This window comes from Vigna unguiculata, chromosome 9 (assembly GCF_004118075.2).
Source record: "Vigna unguiculata cultivar IT97K-499-35 chromosome 9, ASM411807v1, whole genome shotgun sequence".
Taxonomy (NCBI): Eukaryota; Viridiplantae; Streptophyta; class Magnoliopsida; order Fabales; family Fabaceae; genus Vigna; species Vigna unguiculata.
In genome coordinates, this window is record NC_040287.1 from 33518156 (window position 1) to 33544958 (window position 26803).

Here is a 26803-nt window from a genome sequence, read left to right on the forward strand (position 1 = left end):
TTATTTATATCCTTGAAACAAATTTTATATGTAATCTAATTCACTGTATTGCGTATTTATGTGAATATTAATTAATAACTAGTACACTTCTTCCAAATATATAGATTTATTAGAAAGTCTAAGATAATCTTGAAATTTTAAGGCTTGCAATCTTAGCTTGCTTTCAATAATGTAAAATGAGAATACCGAAAATGAAGGTGAATTAAAGTGGTGTCTGTTTAAGAAATAAATATAGTAAAGAAGTAAAAACTGCGGAGAATGTAAACTAATATAAACTGACGAGAAAATACAATTTGTCACACCACTTTATATAAACTCACGAGAAAATGCAATTTGTCACACCATTTTGAATATACAAATAACATATTTTATTTCTCTATCTTTTTGACAGTTAAACCAAAATAAAAATATAAAAAAATTTACAAAATGATTAAGATAACTCTTTAAAGTCGTTTACTTTTGCATTAGTTATGTCCACTAAGTCAATGCTTGCAAGGATTACTTCTATTCAATGTCGTTTTGATTCGTGTAAGTTTTCCTTTGATCTTGTTCTTCTAATGATTCTATTAATAAACCGAGTTTTCCTTTTTCTTTATCATCTCCTTACTATTCTTAATTGTCTTTCTTTAACTTGACAATTTCTCGATATTTTACATAGTAATCCACTTCTTGATATTCTATCGCTTGACTTCTTCAATTTCTTCATATCCTTCGATTTCTTTGGCTCAGCCATTTTTTTATATCGATATCCTCAACAAAATGCCCTAAGAAAATATAATTTCATGACTCTAATGAGAAATGGTTTCTTGATCCTACACACCTATGCATCGATTAACTAAATTTATTTATAAATAAAAATAGACTTGTGAAGAGGATAAAATGAGACATTTTTTGTATATTTAATTATATATAAACTAATTTGATGAATTTATGAAAAAAAGTTATTGTTTTCACGTACTTGATGGGAAAAATAAAATAAAGGGTATTGTGATTGGTCCATTAATACGTGTGGTGTGATGGTGCCCTCGCATGAGCTCAGAAGTACTTGAGCATCTAGTTTTTTTGGGAAGAATTTGGTACGTAAATGTGCTTCTCTCAAGAAGCCTGCTCTTTCATACCCACTTTTTATGCCAAAATAAACAAGTGGGATGAACGTGGATGGATGCTTAATGTATGAACTCGACATACACGATTAGACTTGTATCAGAATCTCCAACAACTCGAATACATCTTTCCCAATCGAATACTCTATAAAGTTCAATACGGAACCAATTTAGCCAGAAACTCCGTATATAATATGCGGTGACTCGCCCAAAACATATCAGATCACTGCAACAATTATACGCCTTATATCATAAATTCCACTCCCATGCCACCTACAGTGATTTGTACCCTACACCTACTTCATTTTTCTCAAATATGTTGAAAATATTACTTTACGTAAATGTAACGATTACACATATGTAAACATGAGACATATTTATTTCTTTTATCATGGCCATGAACTATAACTAGGTCTTGTTATTGCTATCATTCTTTGGAGCTGTGACAGGTAGCTGACGTTGATCTTGTGGAGAGATAACATTTGCATGGGACGGTGGCATTATCCTTTTCTGGCATTCTTTATATTTTCCCCACACAACAAGATACAGTCCAAGAACCACCACCACTGCTCCGATGATACTGACATCATTCAAGATCAGCACAAAAATAGTGAGGGAGATTAATTAATTAATTACATCAGGTTAATATAATTTTAGAAGATAAAAAAGAGTACACGTAAAATTGAATTATGCAGTACCTTCCAAGGTAGAGTTTCTCAGAGAGGACGATGCAGGCCAAGGTGGTAATGATGATCATTCGAAGAGGATTAAAAGCCGTCACAATAACTGGGCCCATCGATTTTATCACCACGCCTTGTATGTAATACTGAACTCCGGATGAAACTATTCCCTGTAATAGAATTAAGCCAAGAGATTAATGAAAAGAAAACTCATAAGAAGAGCTTGAATTCTATGTTTTTACCGCGTAAGCAGGAGCAAAGAATCGTGTATCCCAAGCAATGGACCAGGCATGAGGGTGGTGGCGTTCTGCGAAGAATGCCACGACAGAACTTTGAAGGGCTCCGACAAAGCAAACCCAAGTAGCCAGGGACATCTCTGCTGGGTATTTTCTCAATGTTATGACCTACATATATATATATGTATGCATCATTCATTCGGAAAATAAATAGATATATGTTTCATTTGGATGTATTGTGTGGTGCATGAACTTACTTGTAATATGTAAAAGGCAGAAAAGCCTGCACAACCAATAAGGAGGAAACATGTTCCTATGATCCAGTGGTCAGTGGTGGGGTTGTTGACGTTCTCCGGTTGGGTGGTCGAAGATCCCATAACACTAAGGGCCGGACCTTTGTACAGTGCCATTAGCAAAGTGCCTCCAAAACTTACTATTGTTCCAATAACTTTCGCTTTACATGTTGTCTCCTTCATCTTCATGTGTTCCAATCTATTCAGTAGTAATAAATTGAATGAATGATTTTCTCTGTGTTCCTTATTAGGGTGGTTTTAGGGAAAGAAAATTTACTAATAATTACCATGACTATGATGTTTGACAAATTTATTTTTAATAACGTTTACTTTTAAATATACACCAAACATTTTTCTTCGCTTTCTAAATCATATCAAACCTTTATTTTTTGGAAAAGAAAATTTAGTAATAATTACTAGGACTATAATCTTTTGACAAACTTATTTTTAATAAAATTTACTTTTTAACATATACCAAACATTTTTCTTCTCTTTCTAAATCATATCAAACATTTATTTTATTTATTAAAGTATTGTCACATGTTTGTCAAAAATTTATTAATATAACTTTTTCAAAACATAATTTTCTTAATTACTATAGTTCTCTTTATAGTTCACGTATGTTATTTCTTGCCTATATATAAAATATTATTTCTGACTTTAATAAACTTGTAATCTGCTCTATTTGTTGTTACATTTTATTCACGTGGATATAATAAGTTTAAATTTCAAAATGAACTTGATAAAGTTGTTATTAGGACTTTGGGTGTTTTTTTTAAAGTCTACCCAGTTTTTTTTTTTTAATATTCTTTAAAAAATTATATCTTTTTTCTTATTTTATATACTAATAATAGTATTTTAATGAAAAACATTTTATACAACATAGCATTAAATTTGTAATAAATTGAATAAAGTGAAAAACAAAATTAGAAATCAGGGTATTTAAACAAAGAAAATTTGCATATTTATTTTCTTTGTTTATTATGTACCGGATAATATTCTTAATCTTTTGTGAAAATTTACAGGAAAATAGAAATGTTCTTTGTAGTTAAAATTATATGATTTACTTGTTGGTTTTGTAATTGATGAACTAGTTTTTTTTTTTCTGTGTAAAAGAATTAAAGCACCCCAAGTGCTTTATTATTAATATATTATTTATTTACCGATAAAAAATGTTTATAAAAAGATATATATATATATATATATATATATATATATATATATATATATATATATATATATATATATATATATATATATATATATATATTACAGAATTACTTTGATCAAAGTCCATTTATTTTAATGAGGTGTTGATGACTAATTTCAGCCTTAAATTAAAGGAAAATGATAGTTCCATAAAATTTTGATCGACAAACTTTAACAGACATCCATTTCCCGTAAAATAAAATAAAATTTTATTACTTTATTTTTGTAATTTTCATAAAAGAATAAAAAATTATTCTATTTAAGAACTTGTCAAACAAAATATTTGTCAAAAAATTACTTTTTAAATTAAATGTCCCAATAAGAATTCACAACTAGGTCCAATCCAAGTGTATCTGTCCAAAGAATAACAATGGCATGGTAAGTAATCTCTTATGACTTTCTTTTTTGTAAAAATTGATATTAGTATACTAGATTTGCACCTCTAGGGCTTGAACCTACATTTCTCACTTTGGTGTTCATGAAACTGTTACCTTATTATATAAGCTTCTGTGATTAGGTTAACTACTTACTTTAGAATAACAGCCATGACGAAAGTAACAGAGGGTGCTGAGTTCATGACAGCAGAAAGAAAAGAAGCTGACGTAAATTTCATGCCCAAGAGAGCGAAACACTGATCCAGTATTATCCTGCAAGTAACACCATCTCTTCTCAATAACAAACTCAAACTTCAATTTCATTTTCATATATATTTGTAAGTGTAAAAGATAATGGTTACTCGAAGAAAGCCAGTGCCATAATCTCTGAAAATATACGAACAGTCATCTTCGGCCGAACTTTCCTGCATAAGATATGAAGATTGTTGGTATTAAGTTGATAAATTAAAAGATGCGATGCAGAGATATGATTGTTGGTATTAAGGGAAGATACCTTTCAAGAAGAAATGCAAAGGGAGAGAGAGTGAGAAAGGCAATGAGATTACGGTAGACGGTGAAGACGTAATGGCTCATGCCCTTTCTCATGGCATCCATGGCGAAAATGAACATGCCGGCGGAGCCAAATTGAACGGCCAATAACAGCAGATACGGCTTTGCATTACTCAACAACGTACGCATCTTATTCTCTCTTCTCTTTATCTGCAACAATCATATGCTAACCAATGCTCTCCGTCTCAATATTTATACCCAACAACACATCAATATATTTCATGATAATTATACCTAATCCCAAAAAGTTGCTTACTATATATTCCCCACTTTACACCTTCCCGACACTGATTAAGATTGAAAGGAGAAGCTTTCTCGTCATTTTCATTCTGTATTTTAAAAAACGTTTTTTTTTCTTTATATATTTTTTTCTCTTGTAATTTACTTATTTCATTTTTAATTATCTATAAATCTTGTTTTTATATATATTTTTTCATATTTTTTTATTTTATTTTTAGTATTTTTTTTTTTTGTTTATTGGAATATGAGACGGTGGAGTTAACACAATTCATAACACTCGGCATATTTTTATAAACTTAAGAAAAGACAACAGCGGATATGGATAATTTGATAATTATTTAACATACTTTCAATTTAAAAATTGAATAATTTGTTAGATAATTTAAAATAAAGGATTAAAACTTCATAAACAAATCAGTAGTAAATTTTTGAATGATTAAAAATTAAATTTTAAATGTTGTAATGAAATGAAAATCATAATTAACGCAAAAGAGAAATAAAGAAAAGAGTGTAAGATAAATAGATGCAAATGCATGGAAGAGGGGTTGTCCGTGAGTGCGCGTATAATATCCGCGATAAGGTTCGCCTCTATCCTAGCTACTTTTCATTGCTCAATTTATCTCTGTGTTTTTTTTATTTTTTTATCTTATGATAATTTTTCATTTCATAAATAAATTGTTCTCAATATATAATGAATATTATAATTAAATTTTATTATCAATATTTGTAAACAGATATAATTAGACTTTGAATATACATAAAGTAAAAGATACAAGTTTGAAAACTACAAAGATAAAATTGTAGAAACACGTTATCATTTGGATATTGTTTGTTAAATTTAAAAATCCTCTGTATTAAATTCATGTTATTAATCTTTCTCCCACGTATGTAAGTACTTGTTTACAAGTTCTTATTTTCCAATGAATATTAATTTGCCTCCAATATGGTTCATTGTTATTTTTCATATAAATCCTATTTAATTAAATAAATATAATTATAAAGTATCTTAATATAACATAGGTATATTTATGGAATTGACAACCTTAATCATATGTCAACTTTTAGATTTTTTCCTTTGTAACTTCCTTATTAATTGTAATTATGTATATCATAATGTCTTTCACTTTTCATCTTGTATTCAAATTTCATTAATCTCTAGACCACCCATTAAAAATTCTCAACTTTAAATTTAGTTAGATTTTTTATCTTAAAAAAAGTCTCTGTCAATTGAGTGAGTATGATTTGTTTGCACCGACTTTATATATAGTATGTTTTCCACTTGGGGAATGATATTTTAACCATCAAAGTGAAAAACTTTAAAAAATAATAAAAATTTAAAATTAAAATTGCAGTATGTAAGTGTAAAAAACAACTTTGTCAATTTTGTCAATTTTTTTTGTCAAATTATAATTTTTGTTTCCACTTTATTACTCTTTATTTTTTTAGTTATTTTTAAGATTGTAAAAAAAAAACCCAGATATCTTTATTTTTGGTAAAACTATTATTAACTTTTATGATATCCTTTATTTCAACTAATTTATGCTATTTTATCATTTTCTTTAATTTCATAGTGTGTAAAACGATAAAAAATAGACAAAAAAAAAAATGTCACTGATAAAAGAGAAATTAATATTATCTTAAACTTTTAAAATAAAAAATAAAGCTAATTTAAAAAAAAAAATTGAATGTTATTAATATAAAACCCTTTTACCCGAATATTTATAGTTGACATGTTTTTATCAATAAATAGTGTGATAATGAATCAGTTTGTATAAAAAGTATAAATATTATATAATTTAATCTTTGAATTATATTATATTAGTAACAGGTAATAATTATTCATTATAAAATCATATGAATTATAAATTTATAAGACTTTATTTTAGTAATATATGAATATATATATATATATATATATGTATATATATATATATATATATATATACATATATATATATATATAATAATTCATAATAAATTGTTGTTATAATAAATAAAAAATTTAATTATATTTTGAGTCTCGTTAAATTTATAAATTTTCATTTGAATTCCTATTAAATTATGGTAATTTATTGAATTTTTTAAATATTAAATATTTTCAATTAATCCTTATTCTTTTTGGTTTATTGAATTCTCAAACTATTAAATATTTTTAATTGAGACTGGGCTCGTAAGATTTATTATTAACTATTAATGAGGAGTATCTCCCTCAATGATTGCTTGTATTTAATGCAAATTATTTTTAAAATAAATTAAAATTATAAAGTTAAAAAAATATAAAATTATGTAGTGATATTTAAACAGAAGTATAAGGTAAATGCCATGTCAAATCATTAATAATAAATCTAACGATCTAAGACTCAATTAAAAAGTTGAAAACTTATATTATGACTCTCATTTACTTTCATTTTGAGTTATTGATTCTTTCAAAGGAAAAAATAATAGTACATTAATCAATAACTCACACTAATATTATGGAGTAAAGGATGAAATTCAAAAAATAGAAGTCATAATATCATTGTCATAAACATAATGTCTCTTGTAATCTATAATCTATGGATACGATACATTATCAAATATCACACATTTTCGATATGTCGTCAATATATTTATTTTTAAAATAATAAGATACAATAACATGATATATACATATTAAAAAAACTATAATAATACTTAAAAATATAATAAAACTTTATGATCGATGTTGAATAAATTCAAATTAAAATCATGTATTAAATATTGTCAACATAAAAAATTATAAATTATTATCATCATAATATTAATGTCCTATACTTACATATTTTATTAATAAATATCGATAAAATATTTAAAAATATTAGATACAAATACATGTCAGACACGTATTCATGAAAATATCGTTGCATCATATGTTATAATCAAATAAATAAAAAATAATATACATTATTAAAAATAACACACCAACAACCGTTAAAGGTTTCAAATTCACTTTCTCGATAAGAAAAACGCTATCATTTAGCAACTAAAGCGCAAGCGCTAATTGTATGTAATGAATGATCTACTATATCTATAAGAAAACTAAGTACTATGAAAATCCATTAATACCCATTCTTTATGTTTTGCACCTGTAACATTTTATGGCTTTCTGGTCATTTTACTTTTTTCTATTCCTTAAATACCCTGTTGCTTATGTATAAAATGTTGTTTGTTGGGATGGCTTTTTCGTAAATTCATTACCTTTTACTGCTGTTTTACTATGCATAATCAGAATCTCGAATGACGAAATAGCTTTAATGATTGTTCTTCCATTTTGTTGTGTTGGTTTTAGTGTAATTTTCCTACTCCAAAATTATGAATTTACTGCATTAGCTTTCTATATTGACAAGGGATTTAATTACTATTATATTTTTAATATTTATTACATTATGTTTATTTTTTATATAATTTAATTTATAAAAAATTATTTCAATAATTAAAAAATATTTTAAAATCTATAAGTATTTTAATTAAAAAATAGTATTTTAGTTAAAAAAAATTCATTTTTATATTATTAATACTAATATAGTAATCAATATTAATATTATTATTTGAATTAATATTAACATTACTATTAATATTAATATTTTTGTTATTAGTAGTATTAATATTATTATTAACATTACTATTGTTATTATTAGTAATATTATTATTATTAATAATATTATTGTCATCCTAATTATTATTGTCTATTATCTATCTACTATACATACAAGAAAGAAAGTACACAAGAAAATTCTTGACTCATGTGACATTTATTGACATTTTAGTTTTGTGAAATTTTTGTTGTGTTGACATTTTAAAAAACCATGTAAACTCTTGTGTCTAACGATATGTTATTATGTGGTATAAATTTGTAATATTATTTATTACATGTTGTTATCAGATAATACTGCCTTATTATAATTTGTACACGCAAATTGTCATTAATTATTATTCAAATATTGTTATATCTAAACCGGTCGTTTCACAATTGAAAGTAATTCATAATATTTTCAATTTAATATTATTAGAAATATGACTTTTATTATTCCTACATTATATCTAACCTGAAATAACTGTTGAGGGAATCGATTCTTTTACGGAGAATAATTCCATCTCGTAAAGGAATCAATTCCTTTCCTCTAAGAGAGAATCAATTATTTGAAAATCAATACTTAAAAATCAATTCTCATAAACAAATTACATTGTGATGGAATTGATTCCTAACAATTTTTGTTCTAGTTAATTCTAATTTAGTTTTGTGCAAACAATTTTTATAAAACTCCTAAAAACCAACGTATATATCTCATTTTAATAAGAAATTAATAATATTGAGTTCAATGTTGGTTTGTGTTAGGAAGAATGACTTCGTTTGAAATTACCCACAGTATAGTATAGGTTAGGGTAAATAGATCTATTTATCCATTGGAAAACTAAACTTAATTTAGTATTTTCCTCACAGTTAAGTGACCGTAGGAAAAAAAAAGTCCTATTTTTGAAATGATTTATGAACTCATGAAATGGATTTCGCTGGATTAATGAATAATTGATTGAAGTTTTATTATGATGGGTCCATTTCTACGGTGCGTTGTGCTTGTGAACATAACTGGCTATGGTTATAGGGTTTGTTGTTGTGTTAAAAAAAATTGGTACTTTTCCAATTACCTTCGACCGTTCATATCGTGTTTATATGCTAAAGCAAACCAGTGGGACGATGGAACTGAAATACGCCATTAGATACTACAAGAATGCAAGTTAATAGTTTCCATAAATTTGTGTCTGTGAAAAAATGGACTCCATTAAAGTTTGTTCTACTGACTCTTTAATAATTCAAAATAAACCGACAAAACTTAGACGTGTGAATAACATTTTAATTTTTTAAAATAAATTACAAGTTTGCATATACTAAATCCACTTAAAAACGTTTTTCTTTCTTATTCTTATAAGAATGAAAAAATTTTAAAAAGTTGTTTAAAGTAGCATGTACTTCAACCTCTCTACATTAGTAAAATAAAGAAAAATTAATTATACAAATTATAGCCATCACAAAGCCACACCTAGTAAATGAAAAAAAATAAAAAGTATTAATTTACTTTCTCTTTACTGAGAGTTTTTCCCTCTCAAATTTTGTGGTTTTCCTTCTTAGAGTTCAAAATTTATATTTAAATATTAAATGAAAATTGTAAAGCTACCACAAACGTTTACTATAATAAAAAAGTAAGTAATATTCAAATTTAAAGTAATTTTATATATGAATTAAATATTTAATAAATGTTGCATTAAAGAACCGATTCATCTTCCAAGATTAAGTAACCTTTTTCTCTTCCATTACAAGTTTGGCTATTCCTCTTCTCCCGACACAACATACATCATTTCTCAAACTAAGGTCTCTCTATATTTCATTATTGAACAAATAGGAAAAGTTCTTCAACCATTGCATCACCGAAACAACCTCTTTCCTTCTTTGGTGACGAAATTTTTGTGTTGTTCTCGCACGGACTCCTGAAGCAGAGTGGGGAAGCGTTCAAGAGGATTTGGAGCGGTGGAGCCAGAAGAAAGTTGGTGAAGCGAAAGGAACTCGTGTTGACATTAGAGGATTTGAGCCTCACTCAAATTCGTGAAGGAGGAAGCTTCGACTGATGATGCTAGGGGTGGTGAGGTGGAAGGTGCGGGTTAAGAAGGTTGGTGTCACAGAGTAGAAGTTAGTAAACCTAGTACCAATTTTTGTATGGAAGTTCTGATTATTTATCCTGATTTTTTATTTTGCTTCCATGATTCTTTTTCACTTTGGGTTTGGGCAATATGTTGTATTAATTTGAGATCCTGAATCTTGAATGTATTGATATAATTTCAACTGAATGTAATATGTCTAAGTTCTTTGGATTTACCAAGGATAGGGCTACAAGTTTTGCATTTCTTATGTTACTTTCTCATCTGTTTTTGTAATTTTTATGATACTTTTCATTTGTTTCTATAATTTTTATGATACTTTTCATTTGTGATTTTTTTGTTACGTTTGATCTGTTTAATTTGGTTATTAATTTATTACCCATTTTGCTTTCAGTCTTTCTTAAAATACTAATTATGTTTTTTTTAAATATGGCACTGCAGTATCGGTTAGACCAACTTTATTTTGCTTTCAGTACGTCAGTTCAGCCATTTATACTTTTTTGTCAAAATAAATTAGAGTCCTTCTCTTGTGTGGGCCGGAGCGTCTCTACTTTGAGTCCTTTGTCACTGCCCACACAAATGATAGAAAGCTTCCTGATATAATGAGTGCATTATAAATGAACTCTTCACGGACGCAATTGCGTCCGTTTTCTTCTCTTGGGTGGGTTTAAGTTAGACATTATTTACATGTTTTCTAGTAGTGAGACTTGTATATATAAGCCTCAAAAGGAATACATAAAAGGTGAATATGAAAGTAAATTAACTCATGACTGAATGAGAGCGAGTTAAAAAAATAGACAAATTAGTGACAAAATTTTTCCATAACAAATTTCTGTCACTAAAATATTAAGAAATCATTCAAACAACTCGGTAACAAAATGTTTAGAAATGGTATATTTTTTATCACAAAATCCTTCAGAAATAATTATCATTGATTTTGTCGCAAACTCTATCGCAATTTGTGACATCATTATAAAATTTCACAAAAAAAATGCCTTTTCACTTGTGATAAAGTGACATTTACCATTTTTAAAAAGTAAATACTTTTTTTATGGTACAAGTAATCATCAATTTAATCCATTTAAGTTTTGTGAGTAATCCACAAATCCAATTTAATCCTATAAATCCTATAAGTTTTGATTCATTCTTTACATTTGCATTGCATTCAATTCAACTTATTCATATAGAAGTTGGTTTTAAGTTTTCAGTCCAATTCAACCTTTGTACTCTTCAAAACTTGTTATTAGCACCTTTCATGAATTATTGTCTTGTATTCCACAATGGTATTCATTTTTATTATTTCAAATTTTAATAATTCTTTTAACCAGTTGTTTACATGTACTTTTTTTTTGTTTTGGAATTTCAGGTAGCTTGGATTCATCAACTTTAACTTCAAAACTAGGGGTAGGCAAAAAAATCTAATTTTCTTGATCGGATCCACTTTTGCTCTGATCCAATCCATTTAAAATTCAATTTATTAAAAATCTAATTCAATTAAAATACATTTTAATGGATATAGATTTCAATCTAATCTACATTTTATATATTTTATGGATTGGATATCCATTCTCGAAATCAAGATTTTCAAATACGGACAATCCAAAAAATCCAATCCAAATTTTCAATTTAAATTTTTAGTTGGGTTACGCTAAAGGTTGATAGGGACTAGGCTAAATTCAAACTCAGATGGACCTTGCTCGATGACCTGTACGGAAAGGGCAAGCCTAATGACCCTGAAGGGCTAGGCAGACCCAACGATCAAAACGAGCTTGGCGGACCTAAAGACACAACGAACCGGACAAATCATTCGGGCCCGATGACCCGAAAAAGTCGAGCAAGCCTGATGACCTGAATGGCCTAGGCGTGCTTGAAAACTCGAATGGGCTAAGCTGGGCTAGCCTGAACACTCAGATGGATCGTGCTCGACGACTTGTACGAACTAGGCAGGTTTGACAACCCTTATTGGCCGAATGAATATGATGACCCGGATAGGCGGAGTCGGCCCGACGACTCGGACAGGCTGAGCCAGCCTGATGACCCAGACAAGCGGAGTTGGCCCGACGACTCAGACGGGCTGTGCTAGACAACCCTTATGGACCGGGCAGACCTGACGACCCGAATGGGCCAGGCAGGGCCGGAGACCCGGATGGGTTGGGTTGGGTTGGGTCGGCCTAACAACTCGAACGGATCGTGTCCGACGACTTGTATGGACTGGATAGGCCTGACAATCCTGATGAATTTAAAAAAATTCATACTAATTTTGTTGAAAAAATAATTTGGATCGAAAATCTGATCTAATTATTTGAATCTAAAATAATATGAATTGGATAATTAAAAATCCAATCCATGACCATCCCTATTCAAAACTTTCCGGACAAGTGAGCTTGTCTCACACATGCTGCATAAAATCGCAATTTTAGTTTTGTATGCGACACAAAGTTCACTATCCAACAAACAAGTTGATTTTGAACATACTAAATAACCAAATACGAATAATATGTATGAAATCAGCACCATTTTAATACTTCGTAAAAGTTTCAATCAACCACGAGTTGGACATAGATGCTGGATATATATGTAGTAGAAACAGGATATTAGACTTGTGTTAAAATCTCCAAGTTTTATTTTAAACGGTATTCATTTCTTTTATAGCCCCGAAATGTAATACTTAAAAGTGGTAAACCAAATTAGACCAAAATTGAGTAAAGAAGTAATACAACTAAAGAACAATGATGCAGCTAAAAGTGGCCACTAATTAATTATATATATTAGATGAATTTCATGTATGGCCATGACACCTGTCCCACCAATTTCATGGTATGAGTAAATTGCACGACATTGACATTAAACCAGTTGTACGGAAATGCTACACCAATGTCTCATTAGACAAAGTCTCGACCTACTTAAAAATTTTTCTGACTTTCTCATCTCATTATATTGTGCCTTCCACGTCACTTTTTCTTTTATATTATGGCCATGCACTACTTAAGCCTTATTGTCATCACTATCATTCCTTGGAGCTGAGACCGGTAGCTGTCGTTGATCTTCGGGAAAGTTATCCTCTGTAGGCGATGGTGGCGTCATACCTCTGCGTTCTTTAGCTTTTCCCCACACTACAAGGTAAAGCCCCAGCACAACAACTATTGCTCCAATTATACTGATATATCAAGAACACAAATAAGGAAAATTAAATTACTGTGGTTAGTAAAGAGAAGAAAAAAATGTGCACAACGAAGATGAGAATTGAAGCATTTGCTACTTAATTTGTTGTACCTTCCAAGGTAGAGTTGCTCAGATAGGATGATGCAGGCCAAGCCCGTAACAATGATCATACGCAGAGGATTGAAAGCAGTCACAATAACCGGGCCCATGGATTTTATCACCATGCCTTGTATGTAATACTGAACTCCTGATGTAACTATTCCCTGTAATAGAATATGTTAAAAACACTGATTAAGAAAAATATAAGGTTATAAAAAAGGAGCATGGGTGCAGTACAACTAGAACTAGGATGTTATGATGTTATGGTATATATCATTTTCAGACCAAACAGTTGTGTTAGGTACTTATTACTGTACGATGAATCCAATCCAAAAGCACTGACCGCGTAAGCAGGGGCAAAGAGTCGTGTGTCCCAACCGAGGGACCAAGCATGAGGGTGGTGCCGTTCTGCGAAGATTGCAACAACAGAGCTTTGAAGTGCTCCTACAAAGCAAACCCAAGTGGCCAACGACATCTCTGCTGGGTATTTTCTCAATGTTATGGCCTACAGATCACCAAACCAACAATCATTAATTTCTCCAAAGATATCCATTGATATTTCATCTATGGATATTATATGTCAAACTTAATTACTATAACAAGGTGCGTTAATTATGTTATATACCTGTAATATGTAAAATGCAGAAAAACCTGCACAACCAATGAGGAGGAACACTGTTCCTATGACCCAATGGTTTCCGGTGGGGTTGCTCACGTTCTCAGTTTGGCTAACATGGCTGGTCGAAGATTTCATGAAACTAAGGACGGGGCCTTTGTACAGTGCCATAAGCAAGGTTCCTCCAAATGTTACTACGGTTCCAATCACTTTGGCTTGACATGCTACTTCCTTAATTTTCATGCGCTCCATTCTGCTCATTTAAAAAAATAAAAATAAACTTTTATAATTATGATTCTCTGTCCAACCCATTAAACAAAAAAGAAGATTTGTGTTTTTGTCGTTATTACGTGTTTATACGTTTGCGCACTAGTGCTTTTGTTTTGAATGCTAGATTGAATCAAGAGGGAAAGGTGCATTAAGCATATCTATATTGTGGCTGAAACACTCCACCTAAAAATATATATTGTGGCTGAAACTTTCCGTGTTCTTCTCATGGTCATTATAATTTCTTGCCTTTTCAACATTTCATAAATATTAGTTTATATCTTTTATCCTTTGCACAAACGTGTTATGAAGCATAGAAAAATGTAACTGATAAGATCATCACTTAGTTAATCAATTAGAAACATAAAAGTTGCGTGTCTCACACTTGATTTTTGTAATACAATGTCTTGTAAGCTGTGGACATGAAAGTGGTAAGTTGAAATTAGAAGAGGACTCGTGGTGCGTTTTCTACTGCAAAAGTGGGTGCTAGAGGGCTTAGAAAATGACGTACAAGAATACTATTAATTTCTTTCTGGCGAAATTCATGCGAAGAGATTAAGATTCAAGGAAATGGAATTAATTATAACTATAGCTTACCATTAAAGTTTATGTTTTTGTTTTTTCTCTTTAAGAAAAATGGTACATAAAAAGTATTGGAAAAGGACATCACTCCATTACAAGGTTACGTCATATCAAGCTTCAAAGATGATAGAAAGTGGTACTTATAAATCAGAGAAGGGCATGTATGAAAATTATACTTTGCACAAAATGAATACTCATATTATTTATACTGATTTATTTTAATTAGATATTTTAAAAATAAATAAATTTAAAACCTTCATATTTAGTTTTATAAACCTTGGATTCTCGGAGTTTAAAAACAATAAATTTGTTTTCTTGATTAGCGTTGGTGGGACTTTACCTAACCTTTCTATAGAAGCATTTTGATCCATTACTAACCAATCCCCTGTGGACCATTATTTAGAGCCTTTTTTCTTTTATTTATTAGATAACCTTGTAGGTAAACACAATTGTTTCGATAATGTTGCATTATAGACCTGTATTTGGCATCTTCCCGAAAGAAAGACAGAGTTTAAAGACGAAGGAATGTGTATAATAAATTAAATGACGTGACAGGAAGAAAAATAAGGGGAAACAATAAATATTAACGGAATATTTAAAATAGATAAATATAAAGTTGCTAACTACATACGCATCTTATTTCTAGGGTATATGTGAGTGGAAGGTAGACAAAAATAGAAAAAAAAAGTTTAATAAATGTAATAAAAAAATTAAAAAACAATGTTCTAAAAGTGAAAATAACCTTGTATTATTATTATTATTACTATTAGATGGAATACTTACCCTAGAATGACTGCCATCACAAAAGTAATAGAGGGAGCGGAGTTCATGACAGCAGATAAGAAAGAAGCAGACGTGAATTTCATGCCCAATAGAGCGAAACACTGATCCAGTATTATTCTGCAAGTAGCATCGTATAATTTTACTTAACTAAACAATAACAACAAAGTGAAAGTTGAATAAGTGTAAGAGAATCATACTCGAAGAAAGCCAGTGCCATAATCTCTGAAAATACTCGGAAACTCATCTTGGGCCTTACTTTCCTGCAAAAACATTTGTTTCAGAAGAGTGTTATTCAGAAAACATTACATGCGGAACTGTCACAAAGAGTGTTTTCTTTTCAATATGCATGCATGGGAGGTAAGTGGAAGAAGATACCTTTCAAGAACAAAGGCGAAGGGAGCGAGAGTAACAGAGGCGATGGCATTACGGTAGACAATGAAGACGTAATGGCTCATACCCTTCTTTATAGCATCCATGGCGAATATGAACATGCCAGCAGAACCAAATTGAACAGCCAATAACAGGAGATAGGGCCTTGCATTTCTCAACCACGCACCCATCTTTTTCTTCTTAATAACCCTCTCTTTCTAGTTCTTGATCCCGAGTTACGAGTCTGGGATCAAGTGAAACTGCTTCTGCTTGATTTTGTTTATCTGCAACTCACTGCGAAACAAATGCAAGCCATCGTAATATTTATACTCAACCGCTGAATATATTTAATAATATTTATAATCCAAAAAGCAGCTTTATAATTCCACTTTACACGTTCCCCGGCTGCAGTAACATAATTAGTAGACGGGGGCGTGCATGATGTGATTAGTGTGTAAATATATATATATGTTTTATAATTGCATGATTTTTATTTATTTATTTAATATGTTTATTTTTTAATTTGAGTTAATAATATTCATTATAAATGGTGAACCATATTTTTATGTACAGTTTTGTGTATGCATTTTTCAGTGACAAAACTAAAAGTTTCCTTTTTTTTTTTCCTTTTTTTTTTATCTTTACACTGCATACTTTACATGTGAAAGCGAATTTGCGTCGTGTGCAAAACGTAATTTGTTGGGAAGAAAAGAAGAGTAATGTCATTCTTGTAATGATTTTCCGTAATAACTTTCATGCACTTATCTTTTGTTTTTATCTCTTTTAATCGAATGAACCATTTTGTTTCATATTTTCTCTTTTCTCCCCATATTCTCAAACTTTGTGTACACACATATGGTGCTCCTTGAAAAGTAATTCACAAACAAGTTTGTTTTATTCTATTAACTTTTAACACGTAGTACATGTTTGGTTTAGTTTTTTTAGGGAAAAAAAAATTGTTTAGAGAATTTTTTTATTTTCCACTTAAGATAAGTTTATTTTAACATTGAGTGTTATCAAAATTGCGATTCAAAACCACTTCTTATCTAGTGAGACACTTAAGAAGTTCATGATATTTAATAAAATTTTAACTAACGATAAAGAATACATTAAGAGGTGTGTTCAAGAGTATGTTATACGAAGTTTCCTCAAACAACAAAATCTTAAATGGATATCAGAATTCGAGTATCACATTGTCAACTTTCATCCAAACATAAATGGATTAATTAAAGTGAATCAGAGTCGTAGTTGTGAAAACAATATATGATATCTGCACTATAACAACACTTTCTCTCACATGCATTATGATGATTTGTAGGTGGACGGCAAAATTACTCAAAAATCACAATACTTTAAAGACATGGTTTATGGAAAATTTTCCTGAACTGTTTTCATCATTAAGATCACTCGTGTCACGCATTTTTGTGGAAGAGAAAGTGACGTTTGATTGTGGCATACGGTTAAGTACACTTGGGCCAAGTACAGCCTAAGAAAAAAAACTGATGTTAAGTACAGGATCGAGATTTTCTGATAAAGTTAATCGCGCGGTGGAGCTATAATCTTTGAAGAATTGAAGAATGGTGTGAGGTTGGTACTAGAATGGCAGAAGCAGAGTGAAGAAGATTAGAGAAAGGGTGATTAATTAATTGAGTAATTAGTTGGTGTTTGGTATGAAAGTAAAATAAGGGGCAAAAAGAAAAGGAGGAAAATTGAGGAGGTAATAGTGCAGTGCAACATTGGGAAGAGACCAAATACGAGTCGTAAGCAGTGTCACAGCGGAGAGTGCACAAACATAGTTTGTGGAAAAATTGACAGTTGCCACTTGACTAAGTGGAAAACTGTGTGGCCACTTCGTAGAATTAGGTTGCGCACCGTGTCACCATGCATACACATACGTACGGTGAACCACCCGTAGAACCCAAGTTTGAATTTCCAACAAACACTATAAACCTAATCATTCTAACCATTCTCCCAGTTTAAATCAAATAAATAAAATATATATATTTTTTTTTGGATGATGTAATCACCTAGATTGCTCCGATGAATGATGCTGTTTATGTACCATGTTTTTAAACCTTTTATTTCTCGCATCATGATTATTAATACGTTACATTTTGTTTTTTTTTTTTATTGTTGAAAAAAGTTATGAGTTGCTGGTGTTCTTTTTGTTTGTTTTGTCATTAGAGAATCCAAATTCATAAAATATTCTTTGTTTTTTGCGTGCTCTTTTTGTATTCTTCTTGCAACCGTTATATTATATGATATCCGTGACAGGTGTGATTTTCAAGTGATAACTCTTTCTTCAACATTGTAATAGAGTACGTAACGTAAGAAGGACAATTTCCAAACAATTTGACATATCAGTCTTTTAAGATTGTGCTCTTGTAGGTTTTAAACGACTCAACTCTGCAGCTAAAAGAAGATTATGTCGAATAATGTGACACTGATTCAAACATAACAATCTAGTTTCAAAAGCCTACGAATAAAAACACAAAAATAGACCGCGTAAGATTCACCATCGACATGAAGCACAAACCATTTATTACATTAGTTTAATCTGTATATTATTAAGATTATATTGGTGTTTGGAATTTAAGTTGATAGGGAGTGAAATTGACAGTGAATTTTCCTTTGATCCCCGGTAAAACATTGTACATTACCGCACTTTAATGAGAGTGGTGTATATAATTTCCTACAGAGATATATATTCGTCTTTTTTGTAGACATGCACCACTATGTATAAAAAATAATCAAAGAGCTAATTAAGTCGCGCAATAGCGAAGGGTTGATCCATTAATATATAGTTAGCACTTTGTAGTAGTTGTTAAGTTTGATGAGATTTTTTGTCAAGTTGGATTTCTTTGGTGCGTTTTCCTCTTTCCCTCGATTCAATTTGATGCCTTTTTTTCACCTATCTCATCACATTTCACCGCACAAACTCCACCTTTTGATTTCATTTTCACTGCTGATTAGGCTTTTTGCTTAATTCAGCATTCGAACTACTGCCAAGGCTAGCCGCCATAGAATAATCCGCATATAGGACAGATCTGTGTCATGCAAGAAGTTAAGGAAATAAATTATAAGATAATGCAATATATTTTATGATTTTAGTTAATATCTATTCATTCCTTTTTCTTAATTGATTTTAAAAATGGAAAGTGTAAAATTGAAAGAGGTAGAATAAGGATCCAAAGAATAAACTCTGGTTTTATTTTGCAGGTAAGAACCTCATATGTCAGCCTATCTTTGTGGCCGATGTAGTATTACTCTATAACGTCTTTAACGACTAAGTTCTGAAAGAAATGATATGGGCAAATATTCACCTATTAATCCTTCCTGATTAATGCATGATGAAATTTGGTGTAATTTTGAAGATGTAAATATTAACTTGAAACACAAATATTCTTTTTATAAATATATGGAACAAGAGAATCACATATTACCGATATAATACAACATGTCGATAATAGCAAAAGACGATTGATAATTTGATTTTACCCATAGATTATTGATGGTAAAATATTTGTTGTTAAAGTGATTGATCATTAATAAATTTTACTAAGGGTCACAAATCTATCAATATGTATTCATCGATAATTATTCACAATTTTGACAATCATTAAAAGTTGTCAATAAAAATTGCGACTATTTATCTTCTTCCTTTCTTACTCTTTTCTTTTTCTTCTTTGTTTTTCTTCCACTCTACTCCTCTTCATGCATTCATCGTCGTCGTCCATCACCACTATGTCAACCGGTCTCACCATTGAGGCTCAATTATCAATAGTCGAAGTCTTCTGACAAAATTCACTAAGAAACCAATCATCAGATACATTATCAACAGAAATATCTACCGTAAAACAAATTCTACTTTATCAGTAAATTTATTATTTGACATAAGTTTCTTTTAATAATTTAAATTCTAAAATGTGTTAGTAAAATTCGTCAATAATTTTATATTTATCAATAAATTTATTTTTGTCAATAAAAAAATTGTAATGTATATAATTTGTTTATAAACAATTACTTAACTATGTCTCTATAAAAACTAATGGAAATTACAACTATTTTGGAGTATCATATAATTAATCTCCCACATTCCCCTCCTCGGTAAAAAGAAATAGTAGTACTATATTTAGAATATGTGCTGTAATGTATACGTGTAGAGCATTACACATGTTGCATAAACTTTTGGTTCTCAAGAATATGTTTGTATGGGGGGTTTGAAAACGATTTAGATTTGACACTGTGCTATAAAATATGTTTAAATCGTTAATTAATTATAACTTATTCTGGATATTATTTTAAAAAAATCAACATGATCATCTATATCTCTTTTGATTACGTTGAACCAATAATTGATTAATTTAATGAAGACTTTCTTCATTGTGAAATGAAGTTTTATCGTGATCAAAGAGATAAAGAATATTTTGGTAGGAATGGGAAATACATGGAGTTTTTCTTTATTTATATAAATGTATATTATTTTAATAGTACTCTGTATATAATATAATATTTTTATTTATTCATATAAAATATATATAACATCTGTAATTAAATGACAATATACAATATTTGTATTATATATTATTAATAAATTTAAATTAAATTGGAAAAGGTTAAGGAAATGTTAATCTTTTTTAATTGGATTAGTGTTTTTTCTAAATTAAAACGAAAGAAATAAAATGTTGTCATGCACAAAAAGTTAAAATTACTCATTATTTATGCCTCAAATGCTTTTAAAATTTAAAGAATTTCCTACGATTCAATTCCATCTCAAGTCCAAACATATTTCAAAGAATTTCCTTTTTTAAGAATTAGTTTGTACAATGTAAAACTAATATTTTGAAGGATATATAGTTAAAATTAAAATTCAAGACCTTATAACATTATGGTTTTTGTTACACATGAATTCTAAATTTGAAATCCAAAATATAAACAGAAATGGCCTTTTTAATGATATCTACGTCTTAACTAGGTGATTATTAGTTTTTTAGATTCTAGATATGGAGATCTATTAGTTTCTGAAAAAGAAAAAAATCAAATAGTATGAGCCATTATTTATGTGCGTGAAGAATTGACTTCACGTAATACCTTTTATATATATACAAATGGAAATTATTATTTAATTAAGTACATATATTAATTTGAAAAAGTGATTATGACAGAAGCGCACTTACTTGTTTCTGCGCAGGGTGGTTGAAGTGCGTGTTCTTATGTTTTTTTTTTTTTCTTCAATTTTTATAATTTGAATAGTACTTAACATCCTTGTGCTTAATTTGTGTCTCCGCCCTCCCCACCGGGAAGCGGCTATCTGAATCAATCTATCATCTTTTCTTATCATGTACCAATACTAGTTACGTATCCATAATATACTTTAATTTATCTGTTGTTAATGTTGCGTATCCATATTCGATATGTTGTGTCTAGTATTTATATCTCATATTTTATGATATTTTGTTCATATTTATTAATAAAATATTTAATTTATTAAGTAGTAATATGTGTATGATAGTAATATATGTGATTTTAATTTGCACTTACACAACAACAATCATATTTAAAAAAAGTATATATTTATATATATATATATATATAATTGTATTAATAAATTTTAGATCATAATTTATTTAATATCATAATTATTTATCAATTTTTGTAAAATTTAATACTTATTTATTATTCAACCCGTGTCGGCACAACTGAGCATTTCTTATATATTATTTTTTATATCTAATTTCAATTTCATGTGTTGTTTATACTGATATAAATCTGTCGGAAAGTCCCACCAATTTTCCCAACTTTGTTTCTCATTCGAAATTTAAATGGAATTTTACTCTCATAGCCCAACAATGACTATTCATTTGGATGGATTTTCAGCGAAAATTGTAAATATTTATTCAATTCCTCTTATATTCATTTTTATCGCACATTATATTTGTTGTTTTTACTCTCTATTCTTTTTATTCTCTGTTTTACCCACCTTAATTCATCCATCCCATTCATACTATAAGATAAGGACCATGATATTTTGATACTAATTTTTTATTTTTTACATTCATTTATATTACTTTTCATTTTTTTCTTTTATCGTTTTTTATGACATTTTATTTTTCACTGAATTGTGAAATGGTTGTTTTTTTTGCCAAACATTTTTTTATAAGATAATCAGCACTCAGTTATTCGACTGTTACTCCTACAATGTTCAAAAATATTACTATTTTTATTTCTTTTAAAACAAGACGATACATATCCACATTTCTTCAAATTTAATGAAATTGTATTCGTCACTTTTACTTTGCACCTTATTCATTTATCTAATTGCATAAGAAAGAGGTATATACTAACCTCATTTTTTTTTTTGCACCACAATTGTTTTTGCTGTACAAGTATGCGGAATTCTAAGTCAACAAAAATGGTACTATAACCTGATCAACAACAAAAAAAAATAAATAAAAAGGATGAGACACAAACCAAATCCTGGTTATACATTTGAAAGTGGAAGAAAAAATTGCAAGCAGTTCAAAAATAGTTTCTCATTTCATTACAGATAAATAAAGAGAGAATGGATTGGAGTGGTGTCTGACATGGAGGAGTGAACTATTTGATTGAAAAACTACATTACTATAAAAATTTACATTATGAAATATTTGAAGAGGCGTGGAAGAATAATATTTCCCCAAAGTTAAAAAAAATAAAATATGACCAAGAAGATACAATTAATAAAAAGAAATACAGATCCAGTTGACTAACCAGGATGTGGATTGATCTTATTTTCTTCGCATGCTCATACTCTTAGTTTTGAAAATATGTTAGTTGGGTTGACCCAACACAATGCTACTAGGTTTTGTTTTGTAACATAGATTTGGTGTGGGAAAACATGTATAAAAAAGTATAATGAAAACATTGTAGTATGTTCGTTTGTTGGAATATAGAGGGAGAAAAACTAGTGTGTTTAAAGGAAAACTAGTTTTTATAGAGAAAGTCTAGTGGAACATATATCTTTGTTGGTTATGATTTTGGAAAAATTAGCCTTTTATCCATTGGGTGAATCCTTTGAGATTCAAAAACTTTAAACCCATATATTTTTCACCTATTATCAATTTTGTGCACTTGCAAAACAATTCTTAAAGATGCCATAAAAACTTGATATGCATTTTTTTTTTTACATATACGATGCTACATAGATTCGATTATTTCTTTTTATAGATATGGGATATACTTTATTATTTACTATTGTAGTATGATTGATTCATACAAAGAGGTAATAAAATAATATAATTTTCAGGAGTTAGAAGATAGGTTTTTCATGAACAAATTTTATTTATCACTTTAAACTTCATATATATGCATTGAATGTAAACATGGGTTATAAAAGAAGAAAGAAAAAGAAAAGAAAAACAGTATATAGTTAAAGGCGAAAATTGCAGTTTGTGATTTTAATGAAGCATTATTTGTGTTCTTGGCTTGCACGTAATACAGAATTTCCACTTGTTAATTTCTTAGCTGGCTGGTTGTGGTAGTTGCTTCCCATTCAGCATGCAACATCAACAGCAACACACCTACGTCAGCAGTCAAAAGCTTGGAACATGCAATGAGGGCAACTTGGTCGTGCTTCTCAGCCACATATTATTGCTCTTTTAGACATAATGAAGAAACATCAAAGAACAAAAGCTGATTTTGGACTGTTCATACTTCCTTCCATTCATCACTGTGAATTAATACGTCACCATCATTTTCTTAATGCTTTCTAATTCACTAGACATTAGTTCACGCCGAAGGAAAATGGTTATTCACTGTTTGATGCCCTTGTCTTCTTTCTTTCGTTCTTCTGTGTCTTAATTATTTAAGCAAGATTATTATTCGATCAAACTTTTATTATTTGGTGAAAAACTATAATTATTAGTTAGACCTCGATTTTTTCTGTATAAAAATATAATAGTTCAATCATTATAATTTGATTATATCTCGGTTTATTTGATTTTTATCACTGGACAATCGATGCGATCCAAAATATTATAAGATCAATAGCTAATAGAAGCAATTATTTGGTCAATATACCTTGTGGTGACTGGTTAGCCAACATATGGCTTGGATCCGTGGTTGATAGTTTATTCTCTCAGTGATTGGACTTAACTCGTTGTAACTAGTTATGGAAGTTTGAAACATAGACTTGTTTCGGGTTCTACTAGGTGGGAACATTTGTCTAAGATTTTGACGGTACCTCTTTAGAGTGCTAGCTCTGTGTCGGAAGCTTGAATCATAGGTGTGACACCAAAAAGAGAAGTTTCAGATTCTCTCCCATGTTTTTTTATTCATCACATTTTGTTATGTTGAAGCTTATAAAACTCACAACATACGATTTTATAAAACTGATACTACAGCTAAAACATATACGTTCTTCTTAAATATACAGCAAATCACCGTTTTAAAGAAAAAGTTATTGAAAATACAACTCTTACCACAATAACCATAAATATAATTTAATTGATAATATTGACGTGCATTTCTAGAAATTAAAATGAGAATAAATTACTATGTTAGAAAAAGTCAATAAAATAATATAAATTTTCTAAAACTTATTTTAAATATTTTAGTCTTTCAGACTTACGGAAACTACACATTAATTTCATTGTGTAACCTCACGTCTATATTTAAGGAATGAAAATGAAAAATAATTTGAATATGATATTAATAAAAAAATTCACATATAATTTGACCTTTCCTATGCAAAATCTGTCACAGCTATATTATAATTTAGTCTTAAATATGTTAGTGATGTTAGAAGTGAAATAATAATGATTGAATATGCAGTGAAAAATGAACACGCAGAGCAGTGAGTCCCAATGAGAATGGAAATTAGTATTTTGAGTAATGAGAGTACAGATTCCGGTGTCCTCTCCACCCCTACCACGCACTTCATCCATGTCAGGAAACACTCATTTCTATTATTAATTAATCTTTCCTTTTAATTATTATATTATAATCAAAAGTTATAATAATTACGTCTTAAAAAAATAGTGCATACCAAAACATGTGACAAAAGTATTATATAGATATATTAAATTAAAATGAAAAAATATAATTAAACGATTCTATTCTGACAATTTTGTCAATATTACTTTTAACACTTTTATAGCAATTTTTATCTTTAGAAAGTCAGCAAAAATATAACCAATATCAGATCATCTATATTCCTATTGTTTTATAATAATATGTATCTATTTGACTTCAGAACAAATAGTAAAATTTCTTTAAAATTGAGGAGAAACATATTCCAGACAGAGATTAGAACATATAATTCGTTCAATCACTTCTAATTTTTTTAGATTGTATATAGTGTTTGTCATTATGTTGTTGTCTGTTGATTGAACCTACCCTCTATTTTGTTGTGTAAATACATTTTCACCTTTTAGAGTCTTTTATGGTGTTTAAGTTTGTTTTTTACAGGTCAAACGCTTGGAACCTCTTTGTTTCCATCACCGGAAACAAAAGAAATGGATATTTGCAAATGAAAAATACAAAATTCAAGACATTTTTTAAAATCTTCCATGCTGTGGAACTAAGAAAGTTGCAAAATCAACAATAATCAATTATGATAAGTTAAATGTCAGTTGCAATTCATTAAATAGAATAATTCTAATAAATAAAACATTATACAATTAAAATATAAAGTAGAGTAACAATAGAAAATATATGAGAATCAATCTTTCGACCTTTTACAATATTTATCCAAAATATACTAGAATAAGAGTACCATAAGGAACAAGAGTACCATAGACATAGAACAATACCATAAATATGTTTTAAAACATAAAATATATTGGTGAAAGGTTGCTCGACAGAGCAAGGTATTACAAATAAAATTGTGCTTCAAAAGGAGCTCAACAACAACTTCTCAATCATCATGATAATCACCAAGGGTCCCCACATCTGGTCACACCAATATTAGTGATAATTGCAAAATAAGAAAAATCCAAAAGAAGACATACCACAAACAAAAATAAGATAAGCTAGAGAAAACATTTTTTTAATAGATAAATAAGCATATTTTGAGCAAGGAAGTTATTGAGCACAAACAATATGTTATAACAAACCATGAGAGATCCTCTAACTCAATTATATGGATATGTATAGTGAAATTAGATTCATTAGTTGCTTGCACTTGTGGTGGCCTCTACTACTCTGTAGAGTCATTGCTAATGGGTTTCACCCTACCACACACAAAGTTAGTCCATGATTATCTAAGGTCATTATCCTGTCAAAGACTAGGACCTCCTCCTACTCTCATCACATGAACCAGTCTAGTCTAAGTGAGTTTGACTAATTCATTAGAGTGTTAGGATACAACCTTACTTGAACCCTTAAGTCATTACACACTACTTTATCATAAAAACGGATTTCTCCATGAAATTACCACACATAATCCACATGTTATCTCAAAACATTATCATCTCATGCCAACCATATGAAATACAGTCCCAAATGCCTCATCTTACATGCACAACATCATTCATCATACCCTTAAGAAATCAAACAGCCAATCAGAGAAGAGA

At 29.4% G+C, this 26803-nt stretch overlaps 2 protein-coding genes across 2 annotated transcripts; both read right to left on the reverse strand.

Annotated features, from left to right (window-relative positions):
- Positions 1-1216: 1216 nt before the first annotated feature.
- On the reverse strand, positions 1217-4607 carry LOC114164241 (WAT1-related protein At4g08290-like). Its single transcript, XM_028048832.1, has 7 exons — positions 4410-4607; positions 4258-4320; positions 4052-4168; positions 2277-2511; positions 2026-2187; positions 1802-1953; positions 1217-1683 (listed from the first exon to the last, which is right to left on the reverse strand). The coding sequence occupies exons 1-7, from the start codon at positions 4592-4594 to the stop codon at positions 1512-1514; spliced, it is 1086 nt and encodes a 361-aa protein (XP_027904633.1). The 5' UTR covers positions 4595-4607; the 3' UTR covers positions 1217-1511.
- Positions 4608-13296: 8689 nt separating this feature from the next.
- LOC114164239 (WAT1-related protein At4g08290-like) lies at positions 13297-16566 on the reverse strand. The gene is made up of 7 exons (XM_028048829.1): positions 16257-16566; positions 16079-16141; positions 15882-15998; positions 14259-14502; positions 13977-14138; positions 13646-13797; positions 13297-13529 (listed from the first exon to the last, which is right to left on the reverse strand). Exons 1-7 carry the CDS (start codon positions 16439-16441, stop codon positions 13358-13360), a joined length of 1095 nt encoding a protein of 364 aa, XP_027904630.1. The 5' UTR covers positions 16442-16566; the 3' UTR covers positions 13297-13357.
- Between the last annotated feature and the right edge of the window lie 10237 nt (positions 16567-26803).